The following is a 24383-nucleotide window of genomic DNA, read 5'->3' on the forward strand; positions in this document are numbered from 1 at the left end:
AAAGGGTTAAATTAGTTGTGCTCCGTTTTCAGCTTCTAAAAACCGATGTATTCAAAATCAAGGAAGGAGAAAAGTCCTAACAAATTATTGTTTATAGCAGTAACTACATTTTCCTTTGGACCATGTGCCTTTAAAATGTCTGAATGCATTGCTGTGCAAGTGTCATGTGTGTTTAAAAGATGCCATAATTATTAGATACAGCAGCTCGAGCACAGGCCTTATAGACAAGTGCCTGAGCTCCTGAAAAAGGTAAAAGCCTAGGAGAGGCACCAAGCCGCACATGGATGTAGCAGCATGATCAAATTGTTGAGTACATTGACTCATCGGTACAGGCTGAAAATTATGCTTCTTAGCCTCCTGTGAACATGTTTTCTCATTTTTTAAAAAATTTTAAAATTATATCTTAGGATCTGCTTCAAAACACAGATGCCCACAAAAGAGCATTCCATGAGATCTACCGGACCAGGTCTGTTAACGGGATCCCAGTGCCACCTGACCAATTAGAGGACATGGCAGAAAGGTAAGAGAATGGCTGATTGGAAAGGAAGTATCTTTCTTAAATGCTCTGTGGGTGTTTTATCCATTTCTTTTCAATGAATTGGTTTGTTGTTTTGTTTTGTTTTGTTTTTACAGAGATGCTTACCTTGGGCACATAAAAATTGAGCTTCCGTAACAATATGCTAAGAATCCAACATTCTAATATATATTATTGTTGGAAAAGAGTAAACCTGAATATACGCACAGCCTGGAAATCACAGAAATGGTTTCTTCAGAGACTGTATTTTTATTCAGTACTGTGAGGAACATTATGTAATACTGCAAAAACAGCTTATAAAAGAAACAGATGAGAGTTGTCTTGGCAAGGGAAAGAACTAAATTAAATACTCCAGTCAATCACGATTTGCCTTTAAATCCAGAGCTAGGAAAGGAATCAGATCTCCTGATAGTGATTGATCAGCCCGAGTTTAGAAGACCTTGTGCCTGCATTATGTTTAGCACTGACGTGTAACAGGTTAAGTAAGCACCGTTCTGTTACTATTAGTTACGTTCTGTAAATTCTCGGTGTTTTATTTCTAGGTTTCATTTTGTTTCCTCCACATCAGAGCTACACTTAATGAAAATGGAATTTCTAGAATTAAAGTACCGTCTGCTCTCACTGCTGGTTCTTGCAGAGTCAAAGCTGAAATCTTGGATCATCAAGTATGGGAGGAGAGAGTCAGTGGAGCTGCTTCTGCAAAACTATATCGTAAGTCTCCCTGGAGCTTTGAGAAAGAAATCAGAGGACACATGGATTTAGCATTTAGTACTTACCGGTTTATTTGATGCTATTATTTTTATCTTGAACTTAAATATAAAGGTACCAGTGTGTTAAGTGGGTTCGATATAAATTAGTAAACTCTTCTCAAAATCTGAAATGTTCACCTCTTTTCTTTAGAAATATAGAAAGATTTTGCTGCATTAACCAGACTCAGCCATTGTGACTGGCTTTATTGCTTAAAAAAAAAAGTTTTTGCATTGCATAGCCATGACTTTGTGAGCTCACCATTAAAACTAAGTTAAAACACTTAAAGATTACCCTCATGTCTCTAAAAAAATAAACATTCTCAGTTATCCACATGGGGACTTTCTATTTTTTAGATTAGGTCTAGCATGTCTCCGAGTTTCATTGTTTCTTGTGTGTGTCCAGGAAAAGTAAAATTATGTCTATGAATCACTGTACCAATTTAATCTTTAGAGATTATCTTATATTTTGGACTATCAGTATAAATAATTCTCTTAGCTACAAAGTATAGTAGCCCTGCATTAATGAAAAAATTAGGTTGTTCTGTAACCAGCAGGTTCTATTTACGTGTAATCAGAGTTATTTATTAAATATAGTTTATTTCTGTTAAACACTACCCCCAAAATTTATTAGCAATACAAACTTGCTCTCAAAGTTAATGTCCGTGAGGCATCTCAGTCCTGCACTATGTGTTTAATCACATATTAAACATGTGTTTAATGTGTTTAATCACAAATTCTAAATGATAAATTAGTAAGTTTAAAATACGAGCCCATTTCTAACCTGACTAGTCTGAGTGGCTTTGTAACTGGTATGACTGAATGCTTATTGAAACCATATCTTTACTGAAGCATTCTAGAATCAGAATATATTTTACTATATTTTGAATACATTTTTTAAGTGATGAATGAACAAGATGCATTTAGGAAAAAAATACATTTACAGTAAAATCTTTCTTTAGGTTTACTACAAGTGTCTTGAAGACACTTGTCAAAAAATGTGAAATCTGTTATGATATGTTCCCTTATTCATTTTGAATTATTTTGGAAGGTAATGAAAAATCTTATTTTTAAAATTCAAGCAATTACTTGAGTCTTTTAAATATTAAATACAGTTATCCATTTATATTTTTGGGTTTAGTCATGTCAAATGATACACAATGAGCTCAGCAGGTAATTATGCAGGATCCAGCTTTGTTCTAGCTATTTAAGGACAGCCAATCAGATTGAAATGCCTAATGGGACTGTTCCACCAGGTTAATGTTGTAATACAAGGATGTTGGTAATTCTCTTTGAACTTCTCAAATAAAGGATATGTAAGTAGAGTTGTTTATTAATGACAAAAAATTAATAAATATTAATTAAAAAAAAAAACAGTACTTCTGCTTTCTCCATAATGTAAAAAGACGTGCACTAAGCTGCTAGTTTTAAACTGCTTCATAACTTAAAATTATTGGTAACCTTGCTAATTAAACTACAAATGTAGCACATTTTAATGAACATCTCTTAATATTTTTATTCCGTGGTGGAAAAACATCTATTTATTGCTAGCCTTTCTTTTCTATAAAGAGTCTTACAGTATTTTTTATTTAATAGTTTTAATAACTGTGGGATATTGAGTGTAGCCCAGTGTTTTACATGTAGCCCGGTGTTTTACATGTGTTATCTTCCATCCCAATCACAACCCCATGGGCTAGGCATTTTTACATGGTTTCATCGAGGTAAGAGAGCCTTCCTGTGCTCAACCCCCATGTTCTGGGTGGCATAGTTGATAAGAAGTAGAGTCAGGATTTGAAATCACATCTTTCTGAACCAGAAGCTTAAGTACTGAACTTGACTATCTAACAAAATTGACTGTGAACATTTTTTTTTACTTAAAAGCCCAAATAATTTAAATAATCTCCTGTAGCTTACTGAACTAAGGAATGTAGCTCACAAAAATATTAGTTCCAATTAATGTTAGCTCATATTTGACAATATTTTATACTTACATACAGTAGCCTGATATTGACAGTTACTATTTCTGTTTTAGGCATGGTATTGGGGCAGGGTGGGGTGAAGTATGTGAGATTGTTACAGTCTGGCCACCAGGCTCATGGAAATGTGTTCAATCATGGTTCAGCTACTTACAACCCATGTGACTTTATAAATGACTTATTTTCGAGGAGACTTAGTCTTTCCCAAAATTTTAGTAATAATAATGATGATGATAAAATTATAGGGACTTTTGTAGGGAAGAATGATGGACACACACTTCTTTCCTTTTATCTCATGCCCCCTATAGCTTCTCTCATCCCTTTGGAATTTGTGAGAAAATAATTTTCTTTAGAACAGACTATTTCAAAAAGTGAAGACTTCCAAATGAAATCCTAAAATCAGGTTCTTAAATCCACTCCTTTCTTTAGTTTCTAAAAAAATTTATTGTAATGAGCCATATGGCTGCTCCATCATCTAATAACCAAAGTAATATGCAGGATGTAAAAGTTCCATAATTATCTTTTCCTTAGTTTGAATTCTCAATTCAATCTTACTCATATGCAAAAACTTACACCATCTTTTAAAGGATTAGAGAATCAGAAAATGTGCTTCCTACTTACCTCTTATACTAGGAGCTCAGGTATTGATGCTGCTATGTGCTTAAGAAATTCTTGGAAAAATGCTTCACAAATGCTTGTTAATTAAACCTAGGCCACATGCTATTCATAAGAGATTACATACTGTAATATAAACAAGGAGATAATTGGTTTGGTTTTGCTGTCAGAATTGTTCTTGACATGACTGTGTTTGTTAACACGGGTTTCAGTTTTACTATGGAAGAAATAGGAGAATTCATTTTTTTTTCCATAAAAGAAGAGCTCTTGGAATTGTGGCCTATGTGGACACAACATTAGTAATGTGAACGTGTATTTTATTATTTGTAATTATTTTATTAATGTAAGTAGAACTTGTGATAAAGCCTCTTCTCAAAGATGAGCTTTAAATCTTAAATTACTCGGTTTAGCTCCATTCCAGTGAGATCAGTGAATGAAATTTATTTGTCTTTGTATTTATTTTGTGAGAGTGGAAGTTTAGTATCTTCCAGTAATAATTTGGATTTAGTGAAATAAAGAGGTATCTTATTTTTCTTGAAGTGCCATCATCTATAACATGGCATATTTGTTGAAGTTAATATCCAGATGTAAGCCTTATTTTGAAAGAAATAAACTAATCCTATCATTATTTTAATGTATACATTTGTGTTTTCTTTTGCACCCTTCTGAGAGACTGTGTAGTTAGCTCATGGTAAAAAGGAGATTTAACAGCCCTCTTGCAAAAACAAAAAACAAAAAACAAAAGTCCTCCTGCTACAGTGATATTAATAGAAAAAATAATTCATGCTACTAAATGGATTTACTTTGTGTTCAGAAAGAAAAAAAGTGCCAAAATAAATGAAACAGCTAAAAGGTAACATAACAAATAAGATTCCTTCCTTTAAAAATTAATTGCGTAGTCTTCCTAATAGGAAAGCTCAAAAATACTTTAATGAATCCCTACAACATTTATAATATTCTTAAAATATCCTGTTTTTCCTCTTGGATCACAAATGAAACTGGAAAATAATAACAAGTTCCCTCTTGTTCATTTTCAATTAATTTGTAAACAATTATAGCAAAAGCATACTTAATGAAATCTTTCTGTCCCACATAGGCACTATTTTTCATTCCTCTGATATTTAGAACAATTGTTTTCCCCTTAGCTTCTTGAAATTTATGCCAAAAATAAATGGAGACTATTTTTTAAACATCGACAAATATTTTTTTTAAATAAATATTTATTTATGATAGTCACAGAGAGAGAGAGAGAGAGAGAGAGAGGCAGAGACACAGGCAGAGGGAGAAACAGGCTCCATGCAGGGAGCCCGACGTGGGATTCGATCCTGGGTCTCCAGGATCGCGCCCTGGGCCAAAGGCAGGCGCCAAACCGCTGCGCCACCCAGGGACCCCCGACAAGTATTTTTATCTCTTCAATTATCCACAGTGTCTTGCACATTAGGTGTGACTTTCCTTTTTTGATCAAAGTATTATATGCTTATTTGGCTAAATTATTCCAAATTTAAATTACAGTAAATTACTCTTTCCCTAGTTGGGAAACAGGGAGGTTAAGGGAAGAGAGCATAAGGCTAAATAATTAACCAATTAATTACTTCTTTTACTTACCAAAAATAATACAGTCTATTAACTTATTGAGATAAGTGTTCATCATGGACTCCTTCATTCCAGGTAACTTCCAGCTTTCTCTATTCACTATATCCAGGAAACATAATATATAGGTAAAATGCTTTATAAACATAAAATGCTATGAAATGTGTTATGCATGTAATGTTTCTAAGTGTTATCTTGAAATATGATAAACATTTTTCAGTTAAATTAACGGATGTCTATGAAATTTTGTATGAAGTTTTATATCTGCACTCAAATATTTTGCATCTCCATATTAAGCATTTATTAGTATATTAATATTACACTGGACTTTAGCTGTTTTTTTAAAGGCTAATTTTGCATTTTATAATACAGATACTTATCAAGTATTTTAGTGGGTTCAAATTGTAGGAACTAATTATGCTATTAAAAGGAAAAGAGTCTTTGGTGATACATTGGTAACTATAATCACATTATTCTTTTTTACTTTGCTATTTTAATAGCAAGACCAATCTTTGAAACAGGAGTTATTTCATATTTCCTGGAATTAACAATAAAATTTACCTAAGGATTTCTTGTGTTTCTAAATTTTACAGTGCCCATTGGATGGTGGTGACTCTATTACATATGGGAATTACATACAGCTATAAACGTGTCTTATCCATAATTTTTATACTTGTGGATGGGATATGTGATTATTTAAAATTTTTCTACTTGTAAACACTTTTTGTACTTTTTATTTTAAGAAAAATGTGCACTATGCCATTTATTTATAGTCTAAGTTTCTCAGAGCCATTATTCACAAGAATTAATGTTCAAAGAGCAACAAAATCCCACAGCTAAGACACAGTTGGACACTAAAATGTTCGTCCAAATTTAGTTCTTTCTAAATGTTAGCCCCAGGTTGTCTGGAGAGACTGCAGTCTCTTCTGAAAACAAACCCTTTGGTGGAGGAGAAATAGAATACTTTCTCAATAGTGCTGATTTAGAATTAAAAGCATGGAATCAATTTATATTCTCAGAATAATCAGGTTATTTTATAGCAGTTGAATTAACTTGATATTTTTTTATAAGAATGAGGTTGATAGATTTGGGAAAAATACCCATATGCCTCTTCTGAAGAAACTAACTTTGATATTTCTACCTGTGCCTAGCGTTTGCTGTCTTCTAACCACTCCTCATTTCTAGTCTTTTATAGAAAATACCAAGTTCTTTGAACAGTATGAAGTGACATACCAGATCTTAAAACAGACAGCGGAGATGTACATCCAAGCTGATGGTTCAGGTAAAATACATGATAGAATTGGTTGCAGTTATGACTGAGTTACAATTTAGAACCTACAGGTTTCTGTGTGATCAGGTCATTTTTTTTTTCCTGCAGAATCTTTTTGTGACCATGCTATGGGCCTGAAGAACATATACTGGCTTCAGTCCCCTTCAGTTTGTGCATTGCCTGTCTAACCTGTATAATCAAACTGTGTGTGCATGTCTGTGTGTGTGATCTTCTAAAAGGGGGGGGAAAAACAGCATTCATGTTCTAAATTGCAATTTTCTAACCTATTTTGAATTCTGAGGATTAAATGAAAAAAATAAAGTAACGAATATTATTATCAAGTAAATGAAAACTTAAGTTAGTGTGAAGACATAAGTTGAAAAATATGTTTGCTTCATTTTGTAAATATGTTTATCATATTTGGTATAACATATTCCCAGCATTAGCTGAATGAAATTCTAACATGTCATCTGTTAATGTAATAATCTAAAGAAGAATTATAATTGCACACCAGTATATAGACCATAGAAAAAAGGCTTGGTGGATTTAAAATATAAAGTAAGAATTATAATTTGTTGTATCTGTTGTAGTGGAAGAAGCTGAGAATGTGATGAAATTCATGAATGAAACCACTGCCCAGTGGAGGAACCTCTCAGTGGAAGTTAGGAGTGTGCGGAGCATGCTTGAAGAAGTCATCGCTAACTGGGATCGATATGGCAATACGGTGGCCAGTCTTCAGGCCTGGCTGGAGGATGCTGAGAAAATGCTAAATCAGACAGAGCACGCTAAAAAGGTAAGATTGCTTCTTACCCAAGGAAAGGAGTTCACAGGAACTTAGCAGTGAGGCACTTCCAGCATAGTTCTCTGAGGAGTATTATATATTTTCAAGGATGATTCAGGATTCTTGACTTGGCCAGAAAAGTTGTGCTTTCACGTTAGCAAATTATTTTAAGCCGAGGAATATACTGCTTTATAGAAGTTATGTTAAAAGAGTTCATCTCTGATCAGTTCAGTAGTTTTGCTTTTGCATTCAAAAAAGCAGGAACCTGTGGAGGGGCAGCCAATCCCAGTGGGCAGGAGAGGTCACTATACTCACCCTAAGGTCTGTACTTGAATGTCCCAACCTCTGTGGAATTCCTCATTTAAGAGAGGATAATGTAATACTAACTCTGTGTAATGACACACACCAGTTGGACATCTGGGTAGTCAAATATTTTCATCTCTTTAAATATTCTTTTTTGGATTTTATGAGCTTTCAGTCAGGGGTTGAGAGCAGGCAAGAGTGGGCAAGAGTGATATTTTTCCTCCAATTATAGGTGTGTATGTGTGACTTGAAGAGGTGCAGTTTTACTTTAGTATCACACTAAAATATCACATAAAATGGATTGTTTCTGTATATGTACTTCTTAGTGGGGATGATATTTTCCCATGAAAAATCAACTTATATGTAAAAGACATTAAAATGCCAGGCTCCCATTAAAAATATAGCAAATACATTAGAATTAGTGCTTGCTGTCCAAAATTCTTCTGTTATTGTGTTATGCAAGTAGATGCATAATTTTTTTAATGTTTACCAGTCTCAGTTTCACATATATTAAATATTCTTGTGTAGCTAAGGATGACAAGAACCATATACCAATACAGATTTTGGCTCTGCTGATTGGACTGGCTGTGCCCTAGTAAATGTCATATGTGTTAATTTCATCCAAGGGACTATAACCACCAGAAACAGAAGTGTTCTCATCTATTTATGTGGGAAGTCCTCCCACACATGGCTTGTAAAATAGATTTTGAATTATCTTTGGTATCCTTGGTTTTTACTGTGGTGTATGTGTATATGCACAAGCACACATGTATTAACTTGAAATCAGCAGAAAACCGCTTCATTGCCAACTGAGTAACCTTAAATAAATAAGAAAGGATGTTATTGTATTAAGTGTTCTTGGCCCAGATATTTAATTTTAAAAATTTTCCTTCAATGGTTTATATCCATGGTTGTTAATTACCTTCATGTACCATATTCAGATTTTAAAGTAAAAAATAATAGGTCAAAAGTTTATCATTTTTACAGAAAACTGTGCATTACTCTAAAATACCATACCTTTGGGATTCCTGGGTGGCTCAGTGGTTGAGTGTTTGCCTTTCGCTCCGGGCATGATCCTGGTCCCGGAATTGAGTCTCACATAGGGCTCCCTGCGAGAAGCCTGCTTCTCCCTCTGTCTGTGCCTCTGCCTCTCTCTCTGTTCTCTCATGAATAAATAGATAAAATCTTTTTAAAAATTAAAAAACACACACACCATACCTTTTATATGACTCTGGCACTGGTATTTACAAGCCTAAAGACCATGTACAAGTCCTACACTTACAGCAATGCAGTTTTTCATCTGTAAAATAAGAATAACAGAAAATGGTCATAATGTTTTGTTTTGTCTTCAGCAAACAATATGACAAAAGAAATAAGCCGTTCTTATAAAAAGTCACTCGCCGTTTCTAGGTCCTATGTTTGAACCTCTTTACTGAAAATTGCATTTGGAAAGAGAGCTAAGATTTACCTTAAAATTTACACAAATTGGGAAGAAAGATTTTTCTCATAGTTTGGTTACTTCCATATCATTCATTAAGTTTTGATTTGTTGGTTTACAATAGTATGCATTGCTTATTGTTTAGGATTTTTTCCGAAATTTGCCTCACTGGATACAGCAGCATGCTGCCATGAATGATGCAGGCAATTTTCTAATTGAAACATGTGATGAGATGGTTTCCCGAGACCTTAAACAGCAGTTGCTATTGCTCAATGGGCGATGGAGGGAGTTGTTCATGGAAGTCAAGCAAGTATGTCTTTCAAATCTGTACATACTCAGAACATGCATGCGTTATAGACGTGGTGATAAACAGTCCGTTTAGAGACTGTTTTGTTGTTGTAGCATGAGCTTATTTAGGCAGATGTGTGTAGAACTGTTATGTTTATTTTTGGCCCTTTATTCTTTCCCCTTTGTAATAGAGGAACATTACAGAAATGTATAGTTTGATTAAGGATTATATTGACATATGGAGCCTACTAATATGGAGCAACCTATGTTCGAGATCATAATTCTTTGCTTCTGTGCTCATTCCTTTTCTACTTTCACAGTATTTGGACTTATTTCAATTGTATCTCAAATAAGAATCAGAAAGTGGCATCTTTCTCGCCACATAACTGGAGAGTATGTTGATATGCAGGCTACAGGCTCACAGAGGTTTGGTTCATTGACTTTCCATGTTATGTTCCTCCCTTTTCCTAACAGTATGCTCGGGCTGATGAGCTGGACAGAATGAAGAAGGAATACACAGACTGTGTCACTGCCCTGTCTGATTTTGCAATGGGAGCCCATAAGAAACTTTCCGAACCCTTAGAAGTCTCTTTTCTTAATGTCAAGCTATTAATTCAAGACTTGGAGGTGAGGAGATTTCTGGACAACAGAGTGAAAGCCTGATCTCCTGTGAAAGGAAGATCACAGAAGTTAACTCAAATCATTGCAAAGTTTTCCTGTGTCTCTTTGGCACCAGTTGACATGTGTGCATATCCTGATTTGCATGTCAAAATTGGAAAAAAACGCATTTAAATAAAAAAATAAATTTGAATATGTTAAAGATATGTTTTGATCATAGAGTAACTTCAAAATAGTTTTTTAATTGAGATTTTTTTCTACAACCAAATTACAGAGGACTAGGAAAAAACAGGCAACATCTACAGAGAACACTTCTACATAAGTGCCTCTTCTATAAAGGATTTACTAAATGAATTGTGCTGTTTACATATTTTGAATACCTTGCAGCTCTCAAAAATGAAGTAGTAGAAGAATATTTGATGACACAGAAAGCTTTTCTAATATACTATTAATGAGAAAAGCAAAAAGTTGTATCTTTTTTTTGTAAATATAAACAATGGCTGTAAGCATGCACAAGGGAAAACATTAATGATATAGTGATGGGATGTTGGCTCTGGTTATCACTGTGTGAGAAGACTGTAAGTAATTTAAATTTTCTTTGTCTTATTATCTCTGATTTATAAATTTTTTACAATGACAGTATGTTACTTTTTTTTAAGAAAAACTAGGTTGTATAATTGTTAAAGTCAGAGGATTTGCCCCAAATTAACATGCATTTACTTGATATAATGCTTACATACTACATTAACACATACATTTTGAAAGCGTAAAGATTACTTCAGCTTGTCTGTATGTTAACTTAAGGATTACAGTTACTTATAAAGGAAACCTTTTGTTTATTCATATAATATTACCAATATATAATATATTAGCAATGAAGGAAAGCAATAACTGGAATCTCCAAAAACGTATTAGAAGTATAGGATTTCATACAGTACATATTGATTTTTGTCCAGACTTCTGTGGAATTCTGAAATTAAAAGGAAATGTACTATGTGTTAATTTAGTTGTTTCAATGATTCATGCAGGACATTGAGCAGAGGGTGCCTGTAATGGATGCTCAATACAAGATGATTACAAAGACTGCACACCTCATTACCAAAGAGAGTTCCCAAGAAGAAGCTAATGAAATGTTTGCAACCATGTCTGGGCTCAAAGAACAGCTAACCAAGGTGGGGAAATACTTTAATGCATGACACACTGTATAGGACTTACATTGCCTTCAGAGTGCTTTACACCTCCTCAGTCACACCCATGGGCAAATTCTTTACTTGTTAAGAGATCATGCTTTTATTTTTTTAGTGGGATTCTTCATTTAGTAATTCTGATATTTAGTAACTTTGTCATGAGTTTCAAAGCTCAAACTGTGGAGCTGATGTCAGGTATTACCTCTGTTCATTTAGGAATAATAGCTTTATTTTAATAGAAAGCTAAGTCTCTTCTGGAGGAATAAGGAGTCAGTTAAATGTGAATAAAACAAATGAGGGGAGAAAAGGAAGGGGAGGGAAGAGGAAGAGAACAGATATTTAAATGAGAAAGAATTCCCAAATGCCTTTTATTGAGGTGGATTTGACATCTGTCTGCTCTAAGGTTATTTATGCTATTTTCTGCCTGCATAGCCATGAAGCAGTGGAAATTCTGCTCTTTTCAGCTTATGGAGCTCACCTTGGATTCAAGATATATACATTTGTACCACTTCTGTACAGAGAACTCCATGAACATCAAGCACTAGCCATAGACTTTTCTGTTCTATTGATGAACTTTCCTTAAGAACTCTGTATTTGGGATTTGTTAATCTACCTGAAGTTGAATTTTATAAAGATTGTATTGTTTGCAATTGGGTAATTCATTTCTGATAGAAGAAAGGAGTGACTATATAAATGAGGAAAATTTTGTAATGAAGAATTGAGAAACAGAGGAAAAGAAATCAGAGAAAACTGTTATTTAGGAGAGAAAAAGCAGAAAGAGAATAACCTATGCAAAATCAGTAGTGGAAAATTAATGAAAAGAGGAATAAATAAGATAGGTGAAAATAGGAAGAATATGGTCTTGAAAAAAAGAGAAAACTTCATTTGCTAAACTGGTATAAATTAGAATGTTAATTCCTAATTCTTTTTATTTTAATATTCAAGTGAAGATTATTTATAAAGATTGGGTGCAATTCAAAGTCAGCATTATCGATTTGATAATCTTCAAGCTTTCAGAGCCATAGCTTGGGCTTGCACATCTTAGCCTAGGCCAAGTTTAATAATTTAGGGCAATCTCTGAGAAAGCAAATTCTACCTTGTAAACACATCTAAATTGTTCTGTTTTTTTAAAACTACTATGTCAATTGTAGCATCTTAGTAAGTTTTCAGCTGTATTTGGGAAATATTTCTAAACATACTTGATGTTTAATGCATGTTAGCAGATTCTTTTCATTTGGTTCAGAGTCATTTTATCAGAGCCTTGTAGCAGATTAGTAGCTTTCTTTTGGTGAACTTATCCTTCAGGTAGGTATCCGACAGTGTAAAAATATTTATAATTTAAGAAAAGAGAATAGTCAACTAACAAGTACTCAGTTTCCTTTCCTTGGTTCCCAAAAGTATGAATAATATTTTGGGAGCAATTCTAAGTAAAATGAGTGGGAACAGGAGAATTGCCTGGTCCTGGATTCCAACATAAAGGTGATAAGGCAGAAATTTTACAGATCCCTTGATCCCCAGGAGTGTATGGCCTCAGCATTAAGATAAAGAATACAAGTGTATTAAGTTATAGCATTTTTTTAAACAACAAATTTCAAATGAAGGGGCTGATCAATTCAGACTAGGAAAATATCCTCTGGCATGGTGGGGGGTGCTTTGTAAATAAATTGGTAGGTGATTTGTGCACTTGAGATGAAGAAGATAATAGGGAGAGCAGCAAAGCATGGAACTGAGGGATGTAGGGAAGCACAAGGCCTGTCTGGGAAGAATGAGTCAGCAAAGCTATAGGTTGGTCTTGAGGTAAGGGTTCAAGTAGCAGAGACCTTGAAAATAAAGTTGGGAGGTTAGTCTAGATAATGTAATTCATGACTATCTCAGGTCAGATTTTGAGGATGAAGTGAAGATAACTGCATAGTCTATGAATTGGAATTTGATGCCATCTGGCTTACTAACAGCATCATTTAAAAGAGAAAGTGCTATCCATTTGGATAATTTGGGTAAGTATTCATGGGAAAACTCTGTAACATATATTTGTCTCAGTGATATAGTAGTATTGTTTTTTATATCAAAATTTAACAAAACATAGGGAATATCATTAAATAAATATCTTTGGAGATCTGTAAGGCCTGTTGACAATATCACTGAAGAAAATGTTCCTGAGGGCTGTGAAGAGTGTTCTGCGTTTGTGGTAGTTAGTGGCCTTTAATTGAATTTTTGTCTCTGTATTTTTAAAGGTCAAGGACTGTTACTCTCCACTCCTTTATGAGTCTCAGCAGCTGTTGATACCATTGGAAGAATTAGAAAAGCAGATGACATTCTTTTATGACTCAGTTGGGAAAATCAATGAAATTTTAACAGTTCTTGAGCATGAGGCACAATCTAGTGCTGTTTTTAAACAGAAACAACAGGTAAGGAAAAGTCCCCTTGAGGAGACATAGTTATTTTAAAGCATGTGTAGTAAGGCTGAGTGGTGCTTATAGTAGTAGAAATTCAGTTAGGACAGGAAGCATTTTTCTAGAATAGCACTGGCATCTTGGGGTACCTGGATGGCTCAGTCAGTTAAGTGTCTGCCTGTGGCTCAAGTCATGATCCCGGGGTCCTGGGATGGAGCCCTGCATCGGGCTCCCCACTGAGCGGGGAGTCTGGTTCTACCTTTCCCTATGTCTCTCCCTGCTGGTTGTGCTCTCTCTCTCTCAAATAAATAAATAAAATCTTTAAAAAAGTGGAATAGCACTGGCATCTCAGAACAAAAATATCTGTCCAAAGATGAAAACCCTGCCCACTAAAGATAAAATAAATTTTATCTATTTATCTATATAAATGTGTGTATAGATAACATTTTTATAAATGAACTTTAAATTTTAGATATTTAGATATGTATAAAAGCAAATTGTGGCATTCCATTTCTATCCAGTGTCTATAATCTGTGTCTTATGAGATCTTTTCTTTGCCTCTAAGATTAAGTCTCATTATACAATCACAAAATTCTGGAAATGTGCTTGGAGTGATAATCATTTTTCTTTGCCTCATTTTTAGTAAGCAGATCTCTATGCAGAACAGCTTCCCACTCTTGGAGTTAATTGACTTGTTTAAGTAGTTTGTTATAAATGACCCTATCCATCAGAGGAGCGTGAAACTTAATGGGCAGAAGGTTTACCACCTCATTCACTGAAGTAGATTCCTCGAAGGAAGGCAGCATCAGTTCATAGAGCAGAGAGTATCTGAAGTGAGTCAGGTCTTCAGATCTTAGATCTGATATAACAAATTACAAAGTCTTGATTAGCTTTTGTTTCCTCACCTTAAAATGCAAGTGATAATACCTAAGTTGAGAGCTTATTGTGGAGATGACATTGTATGTTTTATAATGTAACTAGCAAATAGTGGCACATAATATGTACTCAATAACTGGTAGCAATTATTATCATGATTATTACTATTGATTGTAAATCCACAATGATTATATCACCAAACCCTGTTCTAGTAGGTTCTCATCATATTGGATAAAGATTGTCTTTCCCTTTGAGTCATAGGGCCATTTCTCATATTCTCAAATTGCTATAAATTGCTATCAAAGAATCCTTCCACGGTTAAGATAACGTTTGATATTTTAGTAATAATATATTAATAATATTTAATAATATCTTTATTTCTTTTTTTAAAAAAAGATTTTATTTATTTATTTGTGAGAGACAGAGAGAGAGAGAGAGGCAGAGACATAGGCAGAAGGAGAAGCAGACTCCATGCAGGGAGCCTTATGCAGGACTCGATCCCAGGACTCCATGATCACAACCAGGGCCAAAGGCAGGTGCTAAACCCCTGAGCCACCCAGGGATCCCCTAATAATATCTTTCTAACATACATTACTCTTTTCGGTCCTAAATCTTCAAAAGGAAAAAGTATGTCCTTACTCCATTTTGCCAACACAAAACAACAACAACAAAACCTTGGTCTTAGTATTTGCATCTAGATTACCAAAACTGGTATCCAAATGAGCAGTTTGAAATACTTTTCCAAAGCAGTTGAGGATGTTGAAATACAAAAGTGTGGCTTCAAGTCAAAAAATGACTATTGGCCTTTGGCTGGGCTAAATAATTTCCATGCTCTTAACTGCAGAAATCACTACAATGCCAGGTTACTAAGCAGAGGTGGAAGAGACCCAGAGGCCTGGGTCAGCATGGTTCCTCATTCTGTGAATGTGTGACAACTGCAAGTCCTCCCACACCCACCAGTTTGCTGCCCTTTTGTGGTTAGGATCTGAGGTCCACCGTTCTGTTAATGAGTTTGACAGCTAATGAATGTTAGGAATTCAATGTTGTACATTTTGAGACACACAAATAATATATAATTTGCTGCAGCTCTCTCAGTAAAGTATAATGTGCATTGGTATTAAATTTATTTAGTCAGATTAAAACCTAATATGTTGATTTTGTAATTGTTCTCTCAATAAACAATAGGCCTATGAGTTGGTTGGACACATGCAGGCAAATAACAATTTATGCCCTTTCGTTTTCTTAATGTTAATAACACAGGCATGAAATAAAAAAAATCTCAGAAAACTCAATGTGACATTTAAATGCCTTATATAAAAAGCACTGACTTAAGTGATTGCTTAAAATTGAGCTCTTCTGAAAAGAAACACTTCTCTGTACTTTTGATTTTACTTACAGCTGGCTAAAAGCCTAAAAGCTATATAATGTTGTTCTTTTTGTTTTGTAATGGTTACTCTCTTTCCTTCTCTTTCTCACCATTTTAAATACTATTGTCGTGGGCTTCCTTTCCCTGTAGGAACTGTCAGCTTGTCAAGAAAGCTGTAAGAAAACCATGACACAAATTGAGAAAGGCAGTCAAAATGTTCAAAAGTTCATGACCTTGAGCAGTGTGTTAAAGCATTTTGATCAGACAAAGCTGCACAGACAGATTGCAGATGCCCATGGTGCTTTCCAGGTAAGCTTTGTCCCTGCTATAGAGACATGAGAAGAATGAGGACATATAATCATCATGTTTCATGCTTTCCCTCTAGCTAAATGCCTTGCCTGCTGAGGTTTGGAACCAATCATTGTACTTCTTCTTTTTCTAATATTCATTAATGTCAAAAGGAGTTGATTACTCTCATAATGAAATTTATTCCTTCCACATGTTTTTTAAAGAAACAACACTCTTTAATAAAATGATGTTCTCAATAACGAGAAAGCAGCGTTACATTGGGGTTATTTTTTTAAATCAAGAATATGATGAAGAAAATTGGAGACTGGAAGAAACATGTGGAAACCAATAGTCGTTTGATGAAGAAATTTGAGGAGTCTCGAGCAGAGTTGGAGAAGGTGCTGCGGATAGCTCAGGAGGGCTTGGAAGAAAAGGGAAATCCAGAAGACCTCCTGAGGAGACATACCGTGAGTTTGTCCCTCATGGGATACCTGACCTGAGGACACAGACAATGGTCTTGGGTGAAAAATTAAAAGTGTTGTGTTCTAATAGGTTTTTGAGGCAACGAGTAGAAGAAATGAGTTAGGAAGACAGAAACATTTTAGGTTATGAGACCCAAAAATTGGCGGCAGCAAAAGGAACTTCCAAGAGCAGTTGATAAGTTGCATTTATAATTGGCCATTCTTAAGCGGCTAAAGTAATAGAGAGTTACAGGATACATAATTCAGACTCTCCAAATTACTATTCATTATTTAGCTGAGAAATTCTTATATAACCAACACACTCTTTTTAAGAGATGGATGTCTAAGTTCTTGTGCTCATTTCATGAACCTGCCATATCAAAGTGTGAACACCGTGTCATTTGAAGTTGGATAGCTGATCCACAACTTGTCCTATTGTGAAGCCATATTCCTGTTAATCATCTCATTTAAGTCATACCAGTATTGAAAATGTTAGTAATCTCTTAAATTCTGAATGGAGAGGATGGGCCCTCTTAAAACATGTATTTTGAGTTATTTTTCCTGAAATTTCAGTGAATATTAGTATAAACCATACTATCAAAGGATGACTGCTGTGTATTTGTGATGTAGCTGACTGACCTTGGGGTTGATGCATATGGCCACTCAACATCTCCTTCCACTGATTCATTTGCTGTAGTATGGCACTTTGTTTTGAACCACTGTTGTTTCAGAATATCTCTACATGTGTACCCTGTGTGAGAGTTGGTCTGCACAGAGATGCACGCATGCTGTATTCATCTGTTTGGTCTGCCTTAAAAATATGCACAGACTGGGTGGCTTAAGCAACAGGCATTTATTTCTTCACAGTTCTAGAGATTATAGATCTGAGATCAGAATACTAGCATGATTGGTTTTGGTGAGGACTCTCTTCCTGTCTCATGACTGCTCACTTTCTCACTGTGTTTTCATAAGGCAGAGATAAATAGAGAGCAAGATCTTTGATGTCTCTTATTATAAGGGCACTAATTCCATCATGAGGGACCCACCCACATGACCTCATCTAACCTAATTACCCCAAAGGCCTCATCTCCAAATATCATCACATTAGGGGTTAGGGATTCAACATATAAATTTGGACAGATGGTGGGGCAGGGGGGAAGGGAAGCACAATTCCATCCATAGTGTATGGGGGGTCGTGTGTATTTGTCTGAATATGGAAATGGCTCACAATGAAGCAGCAGGGCCTGAAACACACTCCAGTTAAGGTATGAGGAACTGTAAGGCTAAATGCTAGCTTCTGTTCAGCTCTTCTGACCTTACCATTCACTTAGAGGAATGAAAACTCTGTTACTATGGAATCAAGGTTTTGGGCCCCTTGGTCTTCCAGAATATTCTACCAAATTTGAAAACTGCACATTTTTTTTTCTAGAAAATGAAAAACACTAGTTGAATTTCAGATGTGGTGGTTTCTGACTCATAACTATAGATAATTATAGTTCATTCCTGAAAAAAAAAAAAAAGAGTAGTTGCCAGGAAGGTTTGAAGAGGGCAACAGCTGGCTAAGGGGCTTGTGTAGAGGCATGACTGTTTAACTCTATAGTGTCTGATGCTGCCTTTTTCTCTGCCCAACACTCTGAACCACTTCCCCCTCTTCCGGCCAGGAGTTCTTCAGCCAGCTGGACCAGAGAGTGCTCAATGCTTTCCTAAAAGCTTGTGATGAGCTCACCGACATTCTCCCTGAGCAGGAACAGCAGGGCCTACAGGAAGCTGTTAGAAAGCTCCACAAACAGTGGAAGGTGAGTCAGGGCATAATGAGAGCACACACATAAGTAGGGGTCACACGTATTGGGGGGGTAGCATGAGGGTGATAAGGTTCAATTGTAAGAGAAATGTAGAAATTCATGGAAAGTCACGACAGGAACTTCTCCCATTTAAAGAACCAAACTTGAATAAAGCAGTGATAAAATATGATACGATTTTTTTTTTAGTAGCATCCATTTTATCATATTACTTAAGAATGCTCTTTTGCTTTTCCTGAGTATTTTTTTTGGGGGGGTGGGTAGGAATGACAAGGGCATTTTACTTATTTGGCAACATTTAGCAAACAATTCTCATCTAAGGAAATTATGTCAGATATTACTAACATTTCGCTGTTTACAAGGATTTTACCATCTGGTTTAGATTGTTATGATTTAAAATATATATATATAATGAACATTTGTTGGTTAAGGACTCAGTGACGAACAAGCACAATCCATTTCTCCAAAGAGCTTAGAGTCCGGTAGGGGAGATAATTAGTTGCAGATGATGAAAGTATAATATCTAATAAGTCCCCAAAAGTGTAAGTAATACTTATGAAAGCTTTGGAAGAGAGAAGTGGGCCCCCTGGGAGAATGGAAAGGAGTGAATCAAGTAACTAGTTTTGAGCTAGGAATTTAAAGAAGAAGCAGAGATCTGGAAGTGGGCGGGAGGGGGAAATGACAGCAACTGGAAGAGGGACAGCAGGAGAGCATGTGAGCAGGGGACAGAGGGATTCACTTGGCTTGTCCAACTTGAGTGCCCCAGACTGAGCTTGTCACAAGGAAGCCAACTCTAGAATCTGCTTGCCAGGGGAGCAGCTACAGTACAATGGAGACAACCAGAAGGCTGTCTTCCTCAAGGCAGCTATGCTAACTAACGGCAGGTTAACAAGTGCTACCACAAGGTAAAAGTGAGTGGCAAACGTCATGTGTGTTGTATGAAGAAGTCGCAGGGTCTGGAAGATAGGCAGCTAAAACCCTCTCCATCAGCTTTTGTATTTTTTCTTCTAGATTTTTTTTTACTCATCTCAGTAACATAGGCTAAAAAATCAGCCCTATGCTTAGGAAAAAACACAGTTAAGGACATATTTCGTTTACTTGCTAAATTTGAAAATTAGAAAGAGATTCTTAAAGAAACCCCAGCTTTTTAAGGTGTCTTTAAAGCTTAACATATCATAAATATATTATGGAATAGAGATTCTAATTGAAAGCTGTATTTATTTTACACACACACATACATTAAGCTCTCTAGGAGAGAGAACTTAATCTGTTCTAGTCTTTCAATAGCTGGAAATCATTTTCTCATCAGTTATTTTAGTATTTTATTTTAAAAGTAACCTTTGAGATGGCAAAGGATACAAGCTGGCTAAAATTAACCCATTGTAGGATGGAAGGTAATGATGTAGCTTATGCTTATATCAAAAAAAGATAATAAAACATTTCATGTTATTTGCCTGCTGCTGGCTTGTTTTTTTGTGGGATGCTCTAAGGATAAAGGACCAGGCAGGTGGTCAAAAGCATGGGCTGCTTGATCCTGGCTTTCTTGCTAATAAAGTTTTCTCTTTGTCTTTTGTATAGTGAGTATAATATATGTTCTTCCTGCCTCAGAGGATCATTGACAAAATTTAAAAGGACATGTATCGAGGAGAGTATGTGGAATCAGTGCATCATTTAAATTCAGATTCAAATGTAGCTTTTCTACTTATCCCTGAGCCTCAATGGTCTAATCTGTAAAATAGGAGTATTGATACTGTGTCAGGCTATAGTAAAAATTAAATAGAATAATTCCTGTGAAAAATCTGGCCCTGCAGGCTGAAAGGATTCATTTCATGACTAATATTTGGAAAAGTACAAAGCAGCAAGCAGCCAGGTGCAGACAATAGTGATTTAATCACATTGCCCCTAAAGGGAATATTTTATGGGTTTTACCCCTCTCATTGAAAATGTATATAGTCAGGAATGGTATCATATTTTCTAAATCTTCCTATGGAATATAGGATCTTCAAGGAGAAGCCCCATATCATTTGCTTCATCTGAAGATTGATGTGGAGAAGAATAGATTCTTAGCTTCTGTAGAAGAATGCAGGACTGAGCTGGATCGAGAGACCAAGCTGGTGCCCCAGGAAGGCAGTGAAAAGATTATTAAAGAGCACAGGGTATGTCTCATGCACCCCAAGTGCAGGCATGCAAAGTCATATTTGTTACCTAAAAGATATATAACCGATACTTTGGTTTGAGTCTGAAAGCACTAAATAGCTTAATTATCTTTTATACTAGTCAACTAAATGGAATCATCTATGAAAATATGGAACTATTGTATGGATTCTCACAGGGATTATATAAACGTTTATTGCTCATTAGATTTTCTTCAGTGACAAAGGTCCTCATCATGTTTGTGAGAAAAGGTTACAGCTTATTGAAGAACTGTGTCTGAAGCTCCCAGGCCGGGACCCAGTAAGGAACACACCTGAAACCTGTCACGTGACTCTCAAAGAGCTCAGAGCTGCCATTGATACCACCTATATGAAGCTCGTGGAGGACCCAGACAAGTGGAAGGACTATACTAGCAGGTACTTGTAGAACCACTTCCAGAGATGGACATAGTCTGTCCTAATACTGTTAATTCAGAGATCATTGCATCACAAGAAGTGACATGTTTCATCTTAAATAATAAAGAAAATTTGATTGTGTTATCTTGTCCATGCTCTTGTATACAAATGCTGCATTTAAGAAAAAGAATGGGTTTCAGTTAGAAACAGAGTGAATCACTTTATTTCCAGGGGACCTAGATGTTATCTCTTTGATGCAAATTTGGCACTTCCTTTCTCCCCTATTTCTTCATATCCCCAGAGGGGAACTTCTGCCTCTGGGTTTCTCAGTCTGGTGGAGATTTATGAGGCCAGACTTCACCTGGTACCTTCCATATTCCCAGGTGCTCAGGCCCTGGAACACACCTTTTTCCTTAGCTGAGCTCCATCTGCTCTGCTTTCTCTTTCCTCCAAAAGGCAGCCAACCTCTGCCCTGAGCTTCATGTTAAAGAACAGTTTCCAGAAAATTTGTTAATTGACTTGCTAATGAGTTGATTGTTAAACTTACATGAATAAATTCAAAATAGAAAATGTATTTTAACCGCTGGGATATTTTCTCCCTTTAATAAGAAAATATCTATGTTATTTCAGAATTTCTCAGTTCTCATCTTGGATATCTGCAAAGGAGACAGAGTTGAAAGGGTTTAAGAATGAGCCCATCGATACTGCCAACCATGGAAAGGTTAAACATGCTGTAGAGGTTAGTTCTGGGCCATATTTTGTTACCAGAAAATTTTCATTAATAAAAAACTTAATGGTAGACAATCTAATTTGACTGATGTATTCTTTTTCTTCTGTAAAAAAATTAAGTTCCTTAAAACTGTCAAGAGTGTCTCCTCATGTTACTGTGGAGAAGAGGGGATTTTCCCTCTTGAATCATTGTTAGCTTTGAGATTTAGTCATGCTCAGTGGTACCTCTAATACATCTTTAGCTAATGGAAAATCCTGAGAGGAAAATTGCATGCATAGGCGTACAGCACAGCAGAGACTTAAGAATTGTCCTGGAAAACAAGAACGCTATAGTTTGTTTGTTTTTTTTTTTTTAAGATTTTATTTATTTATTCATAAGAGACACAGAGAGAGAGAGAGAGGCAGAGACACAGGCAGAGGGAGAAGCAGGCTCCATTCAGGGAGCCCGACGTGGGACCCGACCCCGGGACTCCAGGATCATGCCCTGGGCTGAAGGCGGCGCTAAACCACTGAGCCACCCAGGGATCCCAACGCTATAGGTTTTTAATTTTCAGCCATTTAAAAGCCAGATCACAGAATTGGGCAAGGTCTCTAAAGTATCATTTCTACATCATATTCAGTCTGGATCAGTCAGCTCTGTAAGCATGGGTCCAGCCTGATAAACTCAGCCATGTGACAAAACCTCAAGCCTGAACCCAGTTCACATTCTGTGAATGACACACAGAGAGCCTCTCCTTCTTAGTGTGGCTCTACTGTGTTTTGTAGACACGTGACATTGCGAAAACCCTTATTTTTCAGCATTTTGAATTCTTGAAAGTCACATAGTTGTTGTTAATGAGAATATATTTCCTTTCTATTCCTATCCTGAGTTCCGTGTTTTTCTCTTAAATTTATAATCCCATTAAATACTAGAGATGCTCAGTAATATCATGCTTTACCCTGTAGAAAGATATTTATATTTGGTATTGGATGCTGTTATAGTACAAAAAACCATTCACATCTTAAAATGAAGAGATCACTTGGTTCTGGAACCGGTCATTTTCTGTGGGTGTGAACTTACCCTATAAGATCCTCTGTAGCGACACAGGTGGTTTCCTCATGCTACCCAGAATGTGTGTAGGAGGAAGAGGCTGCCCCACTCAGCATTCCCATGGTTCTCAGGGCTTACAAGGGCTAAGGCACCAGAATCTTTCTGGCATTGTCCTGGCCAGTATGCCATCCCTCCCTGGATTAGGGCTGTGTTCCTGTTTGCACATCTTACTATGTGGGGTATTGACTTCCAAAAGCTAACAAAAATGAGGCATAAAATATAAGTTAATAAAGTTAAAATCAGTTTTTAGGGAATCCATAATAATATTCAACAATTAAACTCTTCAAACAAAAAAAAATCAGCTCACTAAAAAAAATGACTTTCAACCTTTTTTTTTTTTTTCTAAAAATACCATGTTCCTTCCAGCTAACAGAAAATAATGTTATAGTTCCCAATTTTGGTATCCCATTTTCTTCTACAGTACTTTTAGAAGCATCTTTATTTGTGATCAAGAGAATATCTATAAATATCTAACCATCTAGGTATGAACTAACCATCTAGTCATCTTTTTGATATAGAAAATATTGATTTTACATATAAGATATTGGCACTGGGAAAATATTTTTTTCTAGCACTTATGGGCTTTTATTAAAGATGTGAATAAAAAATAAAAGAAGCAGGCACTCTGCTGGTGAATAATGTCTGGCTTTCATACCTCCACTGTATGAACTTTCTTAGTCTGAGTCCTTTCTTGATTCATAATGTATTCTCTTCATTCCAGGAGATCAGAAATGATGTTACCACAAAGGGCGAGACTCTCAACTGGCTGAAATCCAGGCTTAAAGTTTTAATTGAAGTTTCTTCTGAGAATGAAGCCCAAAAGCAAGGAGATGAGCTAGCAAAATTATCTGGTTCTTTCAAAGCTCTTGTAGCTTTATTGTCAGAGGTATACCATTTACTTGTATTCTAAATAGATAGTTTTGATGAAGAATCTGGAGGGTTCTTTTTCTTTTGGTTGTGGTTTAAGAAGTAATTATGTAAAGAAAGTATAGTTGAAACACAATGGTTAAGATACTTATTTATATGAAGATTGGTGGAGAAGATGTTTGAATTACAGTCTGTGCCATTATTGGATATGTTAGTTCAGAGTGACAACTTCTATTTAAAGTACAAACCTTATCAGATCCACACTCTTTGCTCTTATTAAAAGCCTTGTTTCATGGTCAGTTGAAGGTATATTATGGAGGTTGAGAACACAAGCCTGGGAGTCAAATGAACCAAGAGGTTAGAATTTAACTCTGATAGCCCACTTCCTATGTAATCTTGAGCTTGTCATTTAACATCCCTGGGCCTTGGTTTTCTTACTTATAAAACAGAGCTAGAAAAATTTACTCCCAAAATGCAAATGTAAAACATTTAGTATAGTGCCTGAGAATAAATGCTCAATAACTGATAGTTGGTAATAATAAAATATTCAATATTAGCAGACCATAATTTCTATTTTATGCAAGACCTACTCATTTTAAACTTCTTGATATGCATTTAAGT

At 35.7% G+C, this 24383-nt stretch overlaps 1 protein-coding gene across 9 annotated transcripts in view; it reads left to right on the forward strand.

Annotated features, from left to right (window-relative positions):
• SYNE1 (spectrin repeat containing nuclear envelope protein 1) overlaps positions 1 to 24383 on the forward strand; it is a 450176-nt gene that overhangs the window by 145522 nt on the left and 280271 nt on the right. For 7 of the 9 annotated variants that reach the window (XM_072767663.1, XM_072767691.1, XM_072767685.1 and 4 more), the window contains 15 exons: positions 408 to 520; positions 1078 to 1246; positions 6648 to 6744; positions 7323 to 7525; positions 9400 to 9564; positions 10017 to 10169; positions 11189 to 11332; positions 13579 to 13752; positions 16130 to 16288; positions 16570 to 16734; positions 18390 to 18524; positions 20525 to 20683; positions 20889 to 21097; positions 21707 to 21815; positions 23617 to 23781. In XM_072767663.1, the coding sequence (XP_072623764.1) occupies positions 408 to 520; positions 1078 to 1246; positions 6648 to 6744; positions 7323 to 7525; positions 9400 to 9564; positions 10017 to 10169; positions 11189 to 11332; positions 13579 to 13752; positions 16130 to 16288; positions 16570 to 16734; positions 18390 to 18524; positions 20525 to 20683; positions 20889 to 21097; positions 21707 to 21815; positions 23617 to 23781 (2319 nt within the window). Of the gene's footprint in view, positions 1 to 407; positions 521 to 724; positions 1018 to 1077; positions 1247 to 6647; positions 6745 to 7322; positions 7526 to 9399; positions 9565 to 10016; positions 10170 to 11188; positions 11333 to 13578; positions 13753 to 16129; positions 16289 to 16569; positions 16735 to 18389; positions 18525 to 20524; positions 20684 to 20888; positions 21098 to 21706; positions 21816 to 23616; positions 23782 to 24383 lie in introns of those variants that run through there. The other 2 variants (XM_072767697.1, XM_072767705.1) reach the window with 2 other exon arrangements.

The sequence above is a fragment of the Vulpes vulpes genome, chromosome 1 (assembly GCF_048418805.1).
Source record: "Vulpes vulpes isolate BD-2025 chromosome 1, VulVul3, whole genome shotgun sequence".
Taxonomy (NCBI): Eukaryota; Metazoa; Chordata; class Mammalia; order Carnivora; family Canidae; genus Vulpes; species Vulpes vulpes.